The sequence below is a fragment of the Bufo bufo genome, chromosome 4 (genome assembly GCF_905171765.1).
Source record: "Bufo bufo chromosome 4, aBufBuf1.1, whole genome shotgun sequence".
Lineage (NCBI taxonomy): Eukaryota > Metazoa > Chordata > Amphibia > Anura > Bufonidae > Bufo > Bufo bufo.
The window spans coordinates 118,909,724-118,924,929 of NC_053392.1; the positions used below are offsets into that span (position 1 = coordinate 118,909,724).

Consider the following 15,206-nt stretch of genomic DNA (forward strand, 5'->3'; position numbering starts at 1 on the left):
CCTCCATCTCTCCCAAGATTTAAACCTGGGATTTCTACACGCAAGTCTAAGCACTTAGCACTAAGCTATATCATTATCTTATCACATAGAGAAGTATGGTCTTTCTATGCTCAGAAAGCTAACACATATTGCCCGTGTCTTTATAATCATATACAGGGAGTGCAGAATTATTAGGCAAGTTGTATTTTTGAGGATTAATTTTATTATTGAACAACAACCATGTTCTCAATGAACCCAAAAAACTCATTAATATCAAAGCTGAATATTTTTGGAAGTAGTTTTTAGTTTATTTTTAGTTTTAGCTATTTTAGGGGGATATCTGTTTGTGCAGGTGACTATTACTGTGCATAATTATTAGGCAACTTAACAAAAAACAAATATATACCCATTTAAATTATTTATTTTTACCAGTGAAACCAATATAACATCTCAACATTCACAAATATACATTTCTGACATTCAAAAACAAAACAAAAACAAATCAGTGACCAATATAGCCACCTTTCTTTGCAAGGACACTCAAAAGCCTGCCATCCATGGATTCTGTCAGTGTTTTGATCTGTTCACCATCAACATTGCGTGCAGCAGCAACCACAGCCTCCCAGACACTGTTCAGAGAGGTGTACTGTTTTCCCTCCTTGTAAATCTCACATTTGATGATGGACCACAGGTTCTCAATGGGGTTCAGATCAGGTGAACAAGGAGGCCATGTCATTAGATTTTCTTCTTTTATACCCTTTCTTGCCAGCCACGCTGTGGAGTACTTGGACGCGTGTGATGGAGCATTGTCCTGCATGAAAATCATGTTTTTCTTGAAGGATGCAGACTTCTTCCTGTACCACTGCTTGAAGAAGGTGTCTTCCAGAAACTGGCAGTAGGACTGGGAGTTGAGCTTGACTCCATCCTCAACCCGAAAAGGCCCCACAAGCTCATCTTTGATGATACCAGCCCAAACCAGTACTCCACCTCCACCTTGCTGGCGTCTGAGTCGGACTGGAGCTCTCTGCCCTTTACCAATCCAGCAACGGGCCCATCCATCTGGCCCATGAAGACTTACTCTCATTTCATCAGTCCATAAAACCTTAGAAAAATCATTCTTGACGTTTCAGCTTGTGTGTCTTGTTCAGTGGTGGTCGTCTTTCAGCCTTTCTTACCTTGGCCATGTCTCTGAGTATTGCACACCTTGTGCTTTTGGGCACTCCAGTGATGTTGCAGCTCTGAAATATAGCCAAACTGGTGACAAGTGGCATCTTGGCAGCTGCACGCTTGACTTTTCTCAGTTCATGGGCAGTTATTTTGCGCCTTGGTTTTTCCACACGCTTCTTGCGACCCTGTTGACTATTTTGAATGAAACGCTTGATTGTTCGATGATCACGCTTCAGAAGCTTTGCAATTTTAAGAGTGCTGCATCCCTCTGCAAGATATCTCACTATTTTTGACTTTTCTGAGCCTGTCAAGTCCTTCTTTTGACCCATTTTGCCAAAGGAAAGTAAGTTGCCTAATAATTATGCACACCTAATATAGGGTGTTGATGTCATTAGACCACACCCCTTCTCATTACAGAGATGCACATCACCTAATATGCTTAATTGGTAGTAGGCTTTCGAGCCTATACAGCTTGGAGTAAGACAACATGCATAAAGAGGATGATGTGGTCAAAATACTCATTTGCCTAATAATTCTGCACGCAGTGTATATTTGTAGATTCTGCAAAACAACTCTTTCCTCAGCATGCTGATTTCTGGCCCTGTCAATCAAGGGGAGGGGACAGTGTGCAGAGCACAGGGGTGTTACAAAGCAGTGCTCAAAGGATTCAGACCCACCACCTGGTACTCCAACTTGCTTATTTGCATGTGAATAAAACACAGCTATCTCTGCAGCTATTTAGCATATAGACAAAAGAAAGGTATCATTTTAATCAGTCTCCTGAGTTCTACCATGCAGTATGCCTGGTTTAATATGATTGATCATGCTGACAGAGCCTGCTTAACATATTCATAGACATTTGCAGTTATTACACACTCTTTAATCCAACCTGTTTCTTCTTCAGAAGATCATTATATTGAACTTCTGGAAGGACAAGTCTGTGACACAATTGTTGGTCATTTTGTTCTAGCCCAGACTTAAGATTGTATCCTAGAATTTTAGCTAAACCAGACTGATGTGGAAGCATTAATTTGTCTTTTAGTAGACTTGGTTCCACTTGACTATCTAGACATTTCTCAGAAAGCTGTGCCCGTCTTTTTTTTAGTTCCTCCACTTTATACCGCATGCGTTTCCTCCCAAACCTTTCCACATGATTCCAAAATGAATTGTTAAAGTAAATGTACAACTGCCAGTCCAGCTGATTCCAACTTTTTATTCTCTCCTGGGCCTCATCAGATACATTTGATCTGCTCTTGTCACTTCTGGTATTGAGTGGAAATGACAAGACATCATCTAAATTCCAACAGAGGGCATCTTTAAGGAGCACCAAAGACTCATCAAAGTATTCTGCTATCAACACCAGATCAAATATTGTGTCTACTGCTCGCCAAAGTAGCTTGAAATGCTTCAACGACACAGGCCCATTGTGGTCAAAACCAAGATCAAAAGTCATGGGATTCTTAGCAAAACCACTATAAAGTTGGTCGCGTTGATAAAATTTGTTGGAGTTGTTTAAAAAGTCTTCTATATTTTTAGCTTTAGAGAAAGAGCTTGTGTTTTTGAAGTATGCGAAGGATGATTCCATTAGGGTGACTGGATTTCGCAAGATGGTGAAGTAAAATGTATCACTGGGCATCACCTTTTCTACCTATGAAATAAACATAATTTACCAGATTATTATTATTATTATTATTCCAATTCCATACACAACTGTTTGAAAAGAAATCTTACAAAAGTCTTTTTGAAGTATTACACCTTAACTCTAAGGCAGGATGATGTAGAAGCTACAGGAGCAACACCACCAGCACCAATAAGACTTAAAGGGGAACTCCAGTAAAAGCAAGTTGTCCCTTGGGGGCAAACGTTGGGATCCCCACCAATCGTGATAAATGATGTTCTGTTTCCCATCCCTCACCCACCACATATAAATGGACTGATGGTCAAGCAGGCAGGCTTCAACAGCCTTCATTTCTATGTGACGGCTGATACAGTGCTTGGATATCTGTACCAAATGAGCATGCTTGACCGCTACTCCATTCAAAAAAGGGACATAAAATCCTCATTCACGTAATTAGTGGGTGTCCCAGCTGTTGGAATTACACCGATCTAACAGTTATTCCCAGTGGATGGGAGATAACTTGCTGTTACTAGAATACCCCTTTAATGGTGACAACAAAGTGGCACTATTTATCTGGGAACCAAGACTGTTCTTCCTGTGACTATAAGGAAGAAGCATTTATAGACCGAATCCAATGAGGTGCCGTGAGAGAGGGGCAGACATGATGGCACATGATATTGAAATTCTGTTCTTGTCATCAGAAAAAGCCCTCTATTTCAGGTACTGAAAAATATTTTCGATGCATATGTAGTGCCCTGGAGAAGGGGTACTTTAAAGTAGAGTAGTGGAGGTTTGTGGACATTTGCCCCTGTTTCCCCTTTGCAAAGTCACAACTCCTTATTTTATTTCACTCTAAAGGGTTAATTTGCACTGACTTATACTGTTTAACTGTGTAACTGCATTTTACATATATGTTGTCATATATATCCTGCCCCATTGCACTGTATTTGCAGGGCACTGTGGAAAGGGTTAATGAATATTGAGAGACTTTGAGGACTTTCTAGCTAATAATGAGAAGCTGGTAACTTTCCAAAGCTACCATAAGGGTTTAAAGAAGAGTATGTTTTAGAGGGAAAAAGTATTATGTCTGAATACTTGTTGTCTGGAGAAACTACTGTGTCATTCCCAATAGGTATTTTTGAAGTCCTAAGGGCTCTTTCACACTTGCGTTCTTTTCTTCCAGCATAGAGTTCTGTCGTCGGGGCTCTATGCCGGAAGAATCCTGATCAGTTTTATCCTAATGCATTCTGAATGGAGAGAAATCCATTCAGGATGCATCAGGATGTCTTCAGTTCCGGACCGGAACGTTTTTTGGCCGGAGAAAATACTGCAGCATGCTGCGCTTTTTGCTCCGGCCAAAAATCCTGAACACTTGCTGCAAGGCCGGATCCGGAATTAATGCCCAAGGCATTAATCCGGATCCGGCCTTAAGCTAAACGTCGTTTCGGCGCATTGCCGGATCCGACGTTTAGCTTTTTCTGAATGGTTACCATGGCTGCCAAGACGCTAAAGCCCTGGCAGCCATGGTAAAGTGTAGTGGGGAGCGGGGGAGCAGTATACTTACCGTCCGTGCGGCTCCCCGGGCGCTCCAGAGTGACGTCAGGGCGCCCCACGCGCATGGATGATGTGATCGCATGGACACGTCATCCATGCGCATGGGGCGCTCTGACGTCATTCTGGAGCGCCCCGGGAGCCGCACAGACTGTAAGTATACTGCTCCCCCACTCCCCACTACTACTATGGCAACCAGGACTTTAATAGCGTCCTGGGTGCCATAGTAACACTGAACGCATTTTGAAGACGGATCCGTCTTCAAATGCTTTCAGTTCACTTGCGTTTTTCCGGATCCGGCGTGTAATTCCGGCAAATGGAGTACACGCCGGATCCGGACAACGCAAGTGTGAAAGAGCCCTAATGCAAGTCTATGATAGATGGAAATTGTAATATTGTATCAGTTTGAGTTGAGTTTCTCCACTCCACCCTTCCTAATAGAAGGTTCTAGTTCTAGTAGAAACTGTATGTAAGGAGAGCAGTCAGAGCCCCTAGTGTTCTACAGTCAGGGATCAGTGCTTAGAAGAAGATACTCTGCCCGACTCTTCTTTTAAACACCCGCCACAGCATTGGGGCCATCCCAAACACAGTCACTGCACATATACTGGTATTGTTCTCTGTTGAAGTATGGTTGACCACTGATTCATTTGACACATATTTCTAATATTTTGTCATCTCTGTCAATGATTTATTATGCTAAAAATATTAGGTTTACAATATATTTTTCTTACTACAAAAACTATTCAAATACCTTTGGCCTTCATTTCAAATAATTTTGTATTTAACCACACAACCACCTCACTCACTATGTCCTCTTCTATGCAGGCATTGAAAAACCACTAGCAAGGACATTTCTTCATAAATCACCATTCACCTAAGAATCTTACCAATGTGAAGTAGAAAGTGTGACATCCAGCACACCTATGAAACTAAATTCATACAGACTACATACTTATATAATCTCTATACACTAAAACTCTAGTGTCATACAGTGCTGCCCATAATTATTCCTACCCCTGGCAAATTTTGACTTAAAGTTACTTTTATTCAACCAGCAAGTAATTTTTTGACAGGAAATGACATAGGTGTCTCCCAAAAGATAATAAGACGATGTACAAGAGGCATTATTGTGGGGAAAAACATTTCTCAGCTTCTATTTACATTTGAGCAAAAAGTGTCCAGTCCAAAATTATTCATACCCTTCTCAATAATCAATAGAAAAGTCTTTATTGGCTATTACAGCAATCAAACGCTTCCTATAATTGCAGACTAGCTTTTTGCATGTCTCCACAGTTATTTTTGCCCATTCATCTTTAGCAATGAGCTCCAAATCTTGGAGGGTCTTCTTGCCATCACCCTGATCTTTAGCTCCCTCCACAGATTCTCAATTGGATTCAAGTCTGGATTCTGACTGGGCCACTCCAAAACGTTAATGTTGTTCTCTGCTAACCATTTCTTCACCACTTTTGCTGTGTGTTTTGGGTCATTGTCATGCTGAAATGTCCACTGGTGCCCAAGGCCAAGTTTCTCTGCAGACTAACTGATGTTGTCGTTAAGAATCCTCATGTATTGCTCTTTTTTCATGGTGCCGTTTACTGTGATTAGGTTCCCTGGTCCATTGGCTAAAAAACACCCCCAAAGCATTAGGTTCCCACCACCATGTTTGACAGTGGGATGGTGTTCTTTGGGTTGAAGGCTTCTCCTTTTTTACGCCAAATGAAGGAAACATAACATCATTGTGACCAAACAATTCAATTTATGTTTCATCTGACCATAACACAGAAGACCAGAAGTCTCCTTCTTTGTCTAGATGAGCTTTTGCAAAGGCCAAGCGAGCTTTTGTGTGCCTTATCTGGAGAAGTGGCGTCCTCCTTGGTCTGCATCAGTGGAACCCAGCAGTGTGCAGTGTCCGTTGGATTGTCTGCCTTGATACATTGCCACCAGCAGAGCCCAGATTCACCAGGATGGCCTTGGTGGTGATCCTTGGATTATTTTTCACCTCTCTAACTATCCTCCTGGCCAGCACAGGTGTCACTTTTGGCTTCCGACCACGTCCTCTGAGATTTTCCACAGTGCGGAACATCTTGTATTTTTTAATAATACTTTGCACTGTAGCTACTGGAACTTGAAAACATTTAGAAATGACCTTTTAGCCCTTTCCTGACTTGTGAGCAGCCACAATGCGCAGCCGCAGGTCCTCACTGAGCTCCTTTGTCTTAGCCATGACTATCCACAAACCAACTGCAGAGAGCTGCTGTTTTTCACCTGTTGAGTTGATTAAAACAGCTGTTCCCAATTAATCAGGGTAATTAGGATGCTTTAGAACAGCTTGGACTATTTGGAATGGTATAGAACTTTTTATTTTCCCACAGACTGACAGTTTGTGAAGGGTATGAATAATTTTGGACTGGACACTTTTTGCTCAAATGTAAAAAAAAGCTGAGAAATGTTTTTTTTTTTTTCCACAATAATGCCTCTTGTACATCGTTTTATTATCTTTTGGGAGACACCTATGTCATTTCCCATCAAAAAATTACTTGCTGGTTGAATAAAAGTAACTTTAGTCAAAATTTGCCAGGGGTATGAATAATTATGGGCAGCACTGTATGAGACTAATCTGTGAATTGGTTTTACACTGTGCCCATGTGATTGAGCTAAAAAAAAAAAAAAATTACTTTACATAATGGCAAAATGATTTTTAAGTTGGAACCTCACTTTGCCCATGTGAAAAAAGCAAAAGACCTCATGTACAGGAGGTCTATCAAAAGATAAAAATAACTTATGAATCCCAAAACATACCTCATCAAGACTGAAGCGCATGTGCTGGCACAGGATATTGAATTTCTGCTGTTCACTTGAGGAGAAGCCATACACCTCCTCCGCTAAAAAATATTTTGGGTACCTAAACTGATGTGTATTTTTGGGGAAAGCGAATGTCAGGTTATGAAATTCCCCATAACGGAAGAGTAAATTTATTATGGTACTACTGGCCGTTTTGTGTGTTTTTAAGAAGAAAATATTTGTCCTGGGCTTACTGAAACCCCTGTCTATGTCTGTTCCTCTGTTGATGGGTTTCTTGCTGAAGTTCCCTTTCTGTATGAGCCACAAGTCCACCATCTGTAGAAGCTCCCGCCAGTCTGTTTCTGACAGTTCTTTACTCATTGCTCCTGCTAGCCTTGATAAATGAGGAATGTGAGGTTCATCACACCTGTATGGAGAAGGCAGAAACCAATTCAGATTAGGTTTACACTGATCACTATCTTAGATACACATTTCCATTTTTCACTGACATGTGCTATCTACATTTTCCACGGACAGCATACATACCCATTCATTTTAATCTGCTTGTTCACACATCAGTAGTTTTTCACTGTCCAAAAATGATGGAGACATGCACTACATTAGTCTGTGATACAGACCAAACACGCCCATTGAAGTCTATGGGTCTGTGATAAACCACTGACACAATACGGATGGCATTGCTCCATTTTCACTGACCACTGGAAGGAGATGCTTTGGAAATTAATTTTTAGCTTAGCAGTGTCCGAAGAATACGGATTGCACACAGAGGACAAAAAATGGACACGCAGACCAAACATGGATCCTTAACATACATCTTAGGGCTCATGCACACGACCGGTTCTGTTTTTCCGTGATCCGTGACAGTTTTTTCGTCCGTGGGTCTTCCTTGATTTTTGGAGGATCCACGGAGCCAAACGGATCCGTCCTGAATTACAATGCAAGTCAATGGGGACGGATCCGTTTGACGTTGACACAATATGGTGCAATTTCAAACGGATCCGTCCCCCATTGACTTTCAATGTAAAGTCAGGAGTTAATATAACATAGGATCAGAGTTTTCTCCAATCCGATGGTATATTTTAACTTGAAACGTCCCCATCACCATGGGAACGCCTCTATGTTAGAATATACCGTCGGATTTGAGTTACATCGTGAAACTCAAATCCGACAGTATATTCTAACACAGAGGCGTTCCCATGGTGATGGGGACGCTTCAGGTTAGAATATACTAAAAGTACTGTGTATATGACTGCCCCCTGCTGCCTGGCAGGTGCTGCCAGGCAGCAGGGGGCAGGCCCCCCCCTGTAGTTAACACATTGGTGGCCAGTGCGGCCGGCCCCCCCCTCCCCTGTAGTTAACTCATTGGTGGCCAGTGGGCCTCCCTCCCTCCCCTGTAGTTAACTCGTTGGTGGCCAGTGGGCCCCCCCCTCCCTCCCCTGTAGTTAACTCGTTGGTGGCCAGTGGGCCCCCCTCCCTCCCCTGTAGTTAACTCGTTGGTGGCCAGTGGGCCCCCCTCCCTCCCCTGTAGTTAACTCGTTGGTGGCCAGTGGGCCCCCTCCCTCCCCTGTAGTTAACTCGTTGGTGGCCAGTGGGCCCCCCTCCCTCCCCTGTAGTTAACTCGTTGGTGGCCAGTGGGCCCCCCCTGCCTCCCCTGTAGTTAACTCGTTGGTGGCCAGTGGGCCCCCCCTCCCTCCCCTGTAGTTAACTCGTTGGTGGCCAGTGGGCCCTCTCCCCTCCCTCCCCCTCCTAATTAAAATCTCCCCCCTATCATTGGTGGCAGCGGAGAGTACCGATCGGAGTCCCAGTTTAATCGCTGGGGCTCCGATCGGTAACCATGGCAACCAGGACGCTACTGCTGTCCCGGTTGCCATGGTTACTTAGCAATTTGTAGCAGCATTATACTTACCTGCGAGCTGCGATGTCTGCGTCCGGCCGGGAGCTCCTCCTACTGGTAAGTGACAGGTCTGTGCGGCGCATTGCTTAATGACCTGTCACTTACCAGTAGGAGGAGCTCCCGGCCGGATGCAGACATCGCAGCTCGCAGGTAAGTATAATGCTGCTACAAATTGCTAAGTAACCATGGCAACCATGACAGCAGTAGCGTCCTGGTTGCCATGGTTACCGATCGGAGCCCCAGCGATTAAACTGGGACTCCGATCGGTACTCTCCGCTGCCACCAATGATAGGGGGGGGAGATTTTATTTAGGAGGGGGAGGGAGGGGAGAGGGCCCACTGGCCACCAACGAGTTAACTAAAGGGGAGGGAGGGGGGGACCCACTGGCCACCAACGAGTTAACTACAGGGGAGGGAGGGGGGGCCCACTGGCCACTGACGGGTTAACTACAGGGGAGGGAGGGGGGCCCACTGGCCACCAACGAGTTAACTACAGGGGAGGGAGGGGGGGCCCACTGGCCACCAATGAGTTAAATACAGGGGAGGGAGGGGGGGCCCACTGGCCACCAATGAGTTAACTACAGGGGAGGGAGGGGGGCCGGCCGCACTGGCCACCAACGAGTTAACTACAGGGGAGGGAGGGGGGCCCACTGGCCACCAATGAGTTAACTACAGGGGAGGGAGGGGGGGCCGGCCGCACTGGCCACCAATGTGTTAACTACAGGGGGCAGTCATGTACACAGTTCTTTTAGTATATTCTAACCTGAAGCGTCCCCATCACCATGGGAACGCCTCTGTGTTAGAATATACTGTCGGATCTGTCTAAAAAAGCTTTTATGCAGACGGATCTTCGGATCCGTCTGTATTAAAGTAACCTACGGCCACTGATCACGGACACGGATGCCAATCTTGTGTGCATCCGTGTTCTTTCACGGACCCATTGACTTGAATGGGTCTGTGAACCGTTGTCCATCAAAAAAATAGGACAGGTCATAATTTTTGGACGGACAGGATACACGGATCACGGTCTCGGCTGCAAAACGGTGCATTTTCCGATTTTTCCACGGACCCATTGAAAGTCAATGGGTCCGCGAAAAAAAAACGAAAAACGGCACAACGGCCACGGATGCACACAACGGTCGTGTGCATGAGGCCTTAGTTAAAGGAAAGTAATGCAAATACTAAGGGCAAGGAAAAACCTTAAAGGGCTTCTGTCAGCCCACTAAACCGTTTTTTTTTTTTTTTGCTTAATAATAACCCCTACACTGCGATTTATCCATACATAAGTAAAATAATAATTTTGGTTCAGTAGAATTTGCTAAAACCCTATTTTTATAATATGTAAATTACCTTGCTACCAGCAAGTAGGGCGGCTACTTGCTGGTAGCAGCCGCATCCTCCGATGGTAATGACGCCCCCTCTGCTTGTTGATTGACAGGGCCAGCGGATGGGATCTTTCTCCGCTGGCCCTGCCTGTTTTCATTCAATATCTGGCGCTTGCGCCGCGACCGTACCTATCTTCAATCGGCGCAGGTGCACTGAGAGGCGGCCACTCACTCGGCCGCTTCATCCTCAATGCGCCTGCGCCGGGTGTAGATGTGACGTCATCGGCGCAGGCGCATTGAGGATGAAGCGAATTTGAAATCAAATTCTGTAAAAAATGACCTGTGAAATCCGAAAGGTGCTCTTTGGAATGTGGGCCCCTTTGCCCACCTAGGCTGCAAAAAAGTGTCACACATCTGGTATCTCCGTACTCAGGAGAAGGTGGGGAATGTGTTTTGGGGTGTCATTTTACATATACCCATGCTGGGTGAGAGAAATATCTTGGCAAAAGACAACTTTTCCCATTTTTTTATACAAAGTTGGCATTTGACCAAGATATTTATCTCACCCAGCATGGGTATATGTAAAAAGACACCCCAAAACACATTCCTCAACTTCTCCTGAATACAGAGATACCAGATGTGTGACACTTTTTTGCAGCCTAGGTGGGCAAAGGTGCCCAAATTCCTTTTAGGAGGGCATTTTTAGACATTTGGATACCAGACTTCTTCTCACGCTTTGGGGCCCCTAAAATGCCAGGGCAGTATAAATACCCCACATGTGACCCCATTTTGGAAAGAAGACACCCCAAGGTATTCAATGAGGGGCATGGCGAGTTCATTGAAAAAAAAAAAATTTGGCACAAGTTAGCGGAAATTGATTTTTTTGATTTTGTTCTCACAAAGTCTCCCTTTCCGCTAACTTGGGACAAAAATTTCAATCTTTCATGGACTCAATATGCCCCTCAGCGAATACCTTGGGGTGTCTTCTTTCCAAAATGGTGTTATTTGTGGGGTGTTTGTACTGCCCTGGCATTTGAGGGTCTCCGCAATCATTACATGTATGCCCAGCATTAGGAGTTTCTGCTATTCTCCTTATATTGAGCATACGGGTAATGAGATTTTTTTTTTCCGTTCAGCCTCTGGGCTGAAAGAAAAAAATGAACGGCACAGATTTCTTCATTCGCATCGATCAATGTGGATGAAAAAATCTCTGCCAAAAAAAGAAAAAAGGAGGGGAAAGGCGTCTGCCAGGACATAGGAGCTCCGCCCAACATCCATACCCACTTCAGCTCGTATGCCCTGGCAAACCAGATTTCTCCATTCACATCAATCGATGTGGATAAATAAATCATTGCCGGGATTTTTTTTTTTATATATACAAAGTGTTTGCCAAAGTATATGAACACCGCCACCTCCTCAGCTCATATGCCTCGGCAAACATATCTTTTACTGCAGAGGAGAAATCTCGTCTTGCAGCGCCGCATACACCGACTTGCGTGTAATCTGACAGCAGCGCAATGCTTCTGTCCGAATGCACATCAGTGCTGCAGCTGGTCGATCGGTTGGTCCACCTGGAAGGTAAAAAAAAACAAAACAAAAAAGAAAAAACCAGGCCGCAAAGCAATAACTTTATTAACTTTAGAACAGAACATATTAACTTTTTTTAACTTTTTTAACTTTTTTACTTACCGGTAATTTTTTTTTTGTTTAGTTTTTTTTACCTTTATAGAACAAACCTCTCCTTCCCCATGGGACAATGTGCAAAGCGCAAATCGCCCAAAGATGTGGCGAAGTACGTTATGCACTTTATCCCAGGTGAAAGGAGAGGTTTGCAGCAGCTGAGAGTAAAAGGGCCCTAATAGCCCTGTGTGCCTGTCCTGTGAGATGCAATCCCTATGCTAGGTGTACCTGTGTGTGGTACTTCCGGAAACACTCACCAAAGCATAGGGCAGGGTGGTCAGGACAGTCAGGACAGAAATAGCGGGTGTCACGCCTTATTCCACTCCTGCTACAGACACGACATCTTTTTCGGGGTGACTGTTTGGTTGAGGTACCAGGAACGACACTGGGGAAATGTCGCTCGTGTAGACGGCTAACTACACTGGTGGATGGGGCCACGGAACCTCCTGGGTAAAGGAGGTTCTCGATGATCTCTTCCTGGAATTTGAGGAAAGATCGTGTTCTCCCAGCCTTACTGTAGAGAACAAAACTATTGTACAGCGCCAATTGAATTAAATATACAGACACCTTCTTATACCAGCGTCTGGTTCTGCGGGAAACTAAATACGGAGACAACATCTGGTCATTGAAGTCCACCCCTCCCATGAGCGCATTATAGTCGTGGACACAGAGGGGCTTTTCAATGACACGGGTTGCTCGCTCAATTTGGATTGTCGTGTCTGCGTGAATGGAGGAGAGCATGTAAACGTCACGCTTGTCTCTCCATTTCACCGCGAGCAGTTCTTCGTTACACAAGGCAGCCCTCTCCCCCCTTGCAAGACGGGTGGTTACAAGCTGTTGGGGGAAGCCCACGCGACTAGTTCGCGCGGTGCCACAGGCGCAAATCCGTTCTAGAAACAAATGCCTAAAGAGGGCCACACTTGTGTAAAAATTGTCCACATAAAGATGGTACCCCTTGCCGAATAAGGGTGACACCAAGTCCCAGACTGTCTTCCCACTGCTCCCCAGGTAGTCAGGGCAACCGACCGGCTCCAGGGTCTGATCTTTTCCCTCATAGATCCGAAATTTGTGGGTATAGCCTGTGGCCCTTTCACAGAGCTTATACAATTTGACCCCATACCGGGCACGCTTGCTTGGGATGTACTGTTTGAAGCCAAGGCGCCCGGTAAAATGTATTAGGGACTCGTCTACGCAGATGTTTTGCTCGGGGGTATACAAATCTGCAAATTTCTGGTTGAAATGGTCTATGAGGGGCCGAATTTTGTGGAGCCGGTCAAAAGCTGGGTGGCCTCTGGGACGGGAGGTGGTGTTGTCGCTAAAATGCAGGAAACGGAGGATGGCCTCAAATCGTGCCCTGGACATAGCAGCAGAGAACATGGGCATGTGATGAATCGGGTGCGTGGACCAATATGACCGCAATTCATGCTTTTTTGTCAGGCCCATGTTGAGGAGAAGGCCCAAAAAAATTTTAAGTTCGGAAACTTGGACTGGTTTCCACCGGAAAGGCTGGGCATAAAAGCTTCCCAGGTTGGCGGATATAAATTGTGTGGCATACCGGTTTGTCTCTGCCACGACTAAGTCCAAGAGCTCCGTAGTCAAGAACAGCTCAAAAAATCCCAGGGCCGAACCGATTTGAGCTGTCTCAACCCGAACTCCAGACTGGGCGGTGAAAGGGGGAACTACAGGTGCGGCTGAAGTTGGTGACTGCCAATCAGGGTTTGCCAGCACCTCAGGGATTCTAGGGGCTCTACAGGCCTGTCTGTGCGGTGGCTGCGATGGGGTAACTAGTGCACGTGCCACCGTACCAGCTTCAACTGCCCTTCTGGTGCTCGCCACGTCACCATGTTGTACGGCAGTGCTGGTACTAGGTCCAGGGAGGGCTGCGCTGCTGGTGTATGCCTCACCACGTGATCCGGCAGCGACAGCCCCACTCTGCTGCTCTTGAAGCGGATCCTGCATAACCTGTGGTCTAGCGACACGGGGCCGGGTACGCCTGGTGCTGCCAGGGACCTCCACCTCCTCGTCCGAACTTTGGGTCAGAGAGCCACTGCTTTCCACAGGTTCATATTCTGACCCGCTAGATTCGTCAGATGAGGGTTCCCACTCCTCATCCGACTGGGTCAGAATCCTGTAGGCCTCTTCAGAAGAATACCCCCTGTTTGACATTTGGACTACTAAATTTAGGGGTATTCCCTGAGACTACCCAAGAAAAAAAGCAAGCCTGTCTTACAAAGGGGAGGCTAGCGAAGTACCGGAGGCCGCTGCGGTTGATAAAAAATATCAAAACTGATTTTTTTTTATCGCCGCAGTGCGTGTAAAATGAATGTGCAGTGATCAAAAAATATATATTTTTTGTCACTGCGGTGGGGCGGGCGTGGGTGAACGCACGTGTGGGCGACCGATCAGGCCTGATCGGGCAAACGCTGCGTTTTGGGTGGAGGGCGAACTAAAGTGACACTAATACTATTATAGATCTGACCGTGATCAGTTTTGATCACTTACAGATACTATAAAAGTACAAATGCTGATTAGCGATACGCTATTCAGCGAATAAAAGTGACTGCGGTGCGGTGGGGTGGGCGCTAACTGACGCTAACTACCTAACCAAGGGGCCTAAACTATCCCTAAAACCTAACAGCCAATACCAGTGAAAAAAAAAAAGTGACAGTTTACACTGATCACTTTTTTTCCTTTCACTAGTGATTGACAGGGGCGATCAAAGGGGTGATCAAAGGGTTAATTGGGGTGCAGGGGGGTGATCTGGGGCTAAGGTGTAGTGTTTGGTGTACTCACAGTTCAGTCTGCTCCTGTGCTGGATCCAACCGACGAAAAGGACCAGCACAGGAGCAGACAAGCCATATAACAGATCATATTTACTAATATGATCTGTTATATGACTTTTGATTGGATTTTTTGAAAATCGCCAGCCTGCCAGCCAATGATCGTTGCTGGCAGGCTGGTGACGAACTTGTTCTTTGAATTTTGCCGGCCCGCAATGCGCATGCGCAGGCCGGCTTTGAGCGAAATCTCGCGTCTCGCGAGATGACGCGTATATGCGTGATTGTGCGCAGCGCTGCCACCTCCGGAACGCGAATCTGCGTACAGCGGTCCGGAGGTGGTTAAAGCACATATTAAATAATTAGAGTATAACCTGGAGCATGTCCTGATCCTGTAAGCCCCCCACCATTTAT

The 15,206-nt window shown here is 45.5% G+C and overlaps 1 protein-coding gene across 1 annotated transcript in view; it reads right to left on the bottom strand.

Annotated features, from left to right (window-relative positions):
• Positions 1-1,699: 1,699 nt before the first annotated feature.
• Positions 1,700-15,206, bottom strand: part of LOC120997613 (galactose-3-O-sulfotransferase 4-like) — a 291,755-nt gene continuing 278,248 nt past the window's right edge. The window contains exons 4-5 of the mRNA XM_040427763.1: positions 7,115-7,523; positions 1,700-2,794 (exon numbers count right to left, since the gene is read on the bottom strand). Of these exons, the coding sequence (XP_040283697.1) occupies positions 2,015-2,794; positions 7,115-7,523 (1,189 nt within the window). The 3' untranslated portion in view covers positions 1,700-2,014. The remainder of the gene's footprint in view (positions 2,795-7,114; positions 7,524-15,206) is intronic.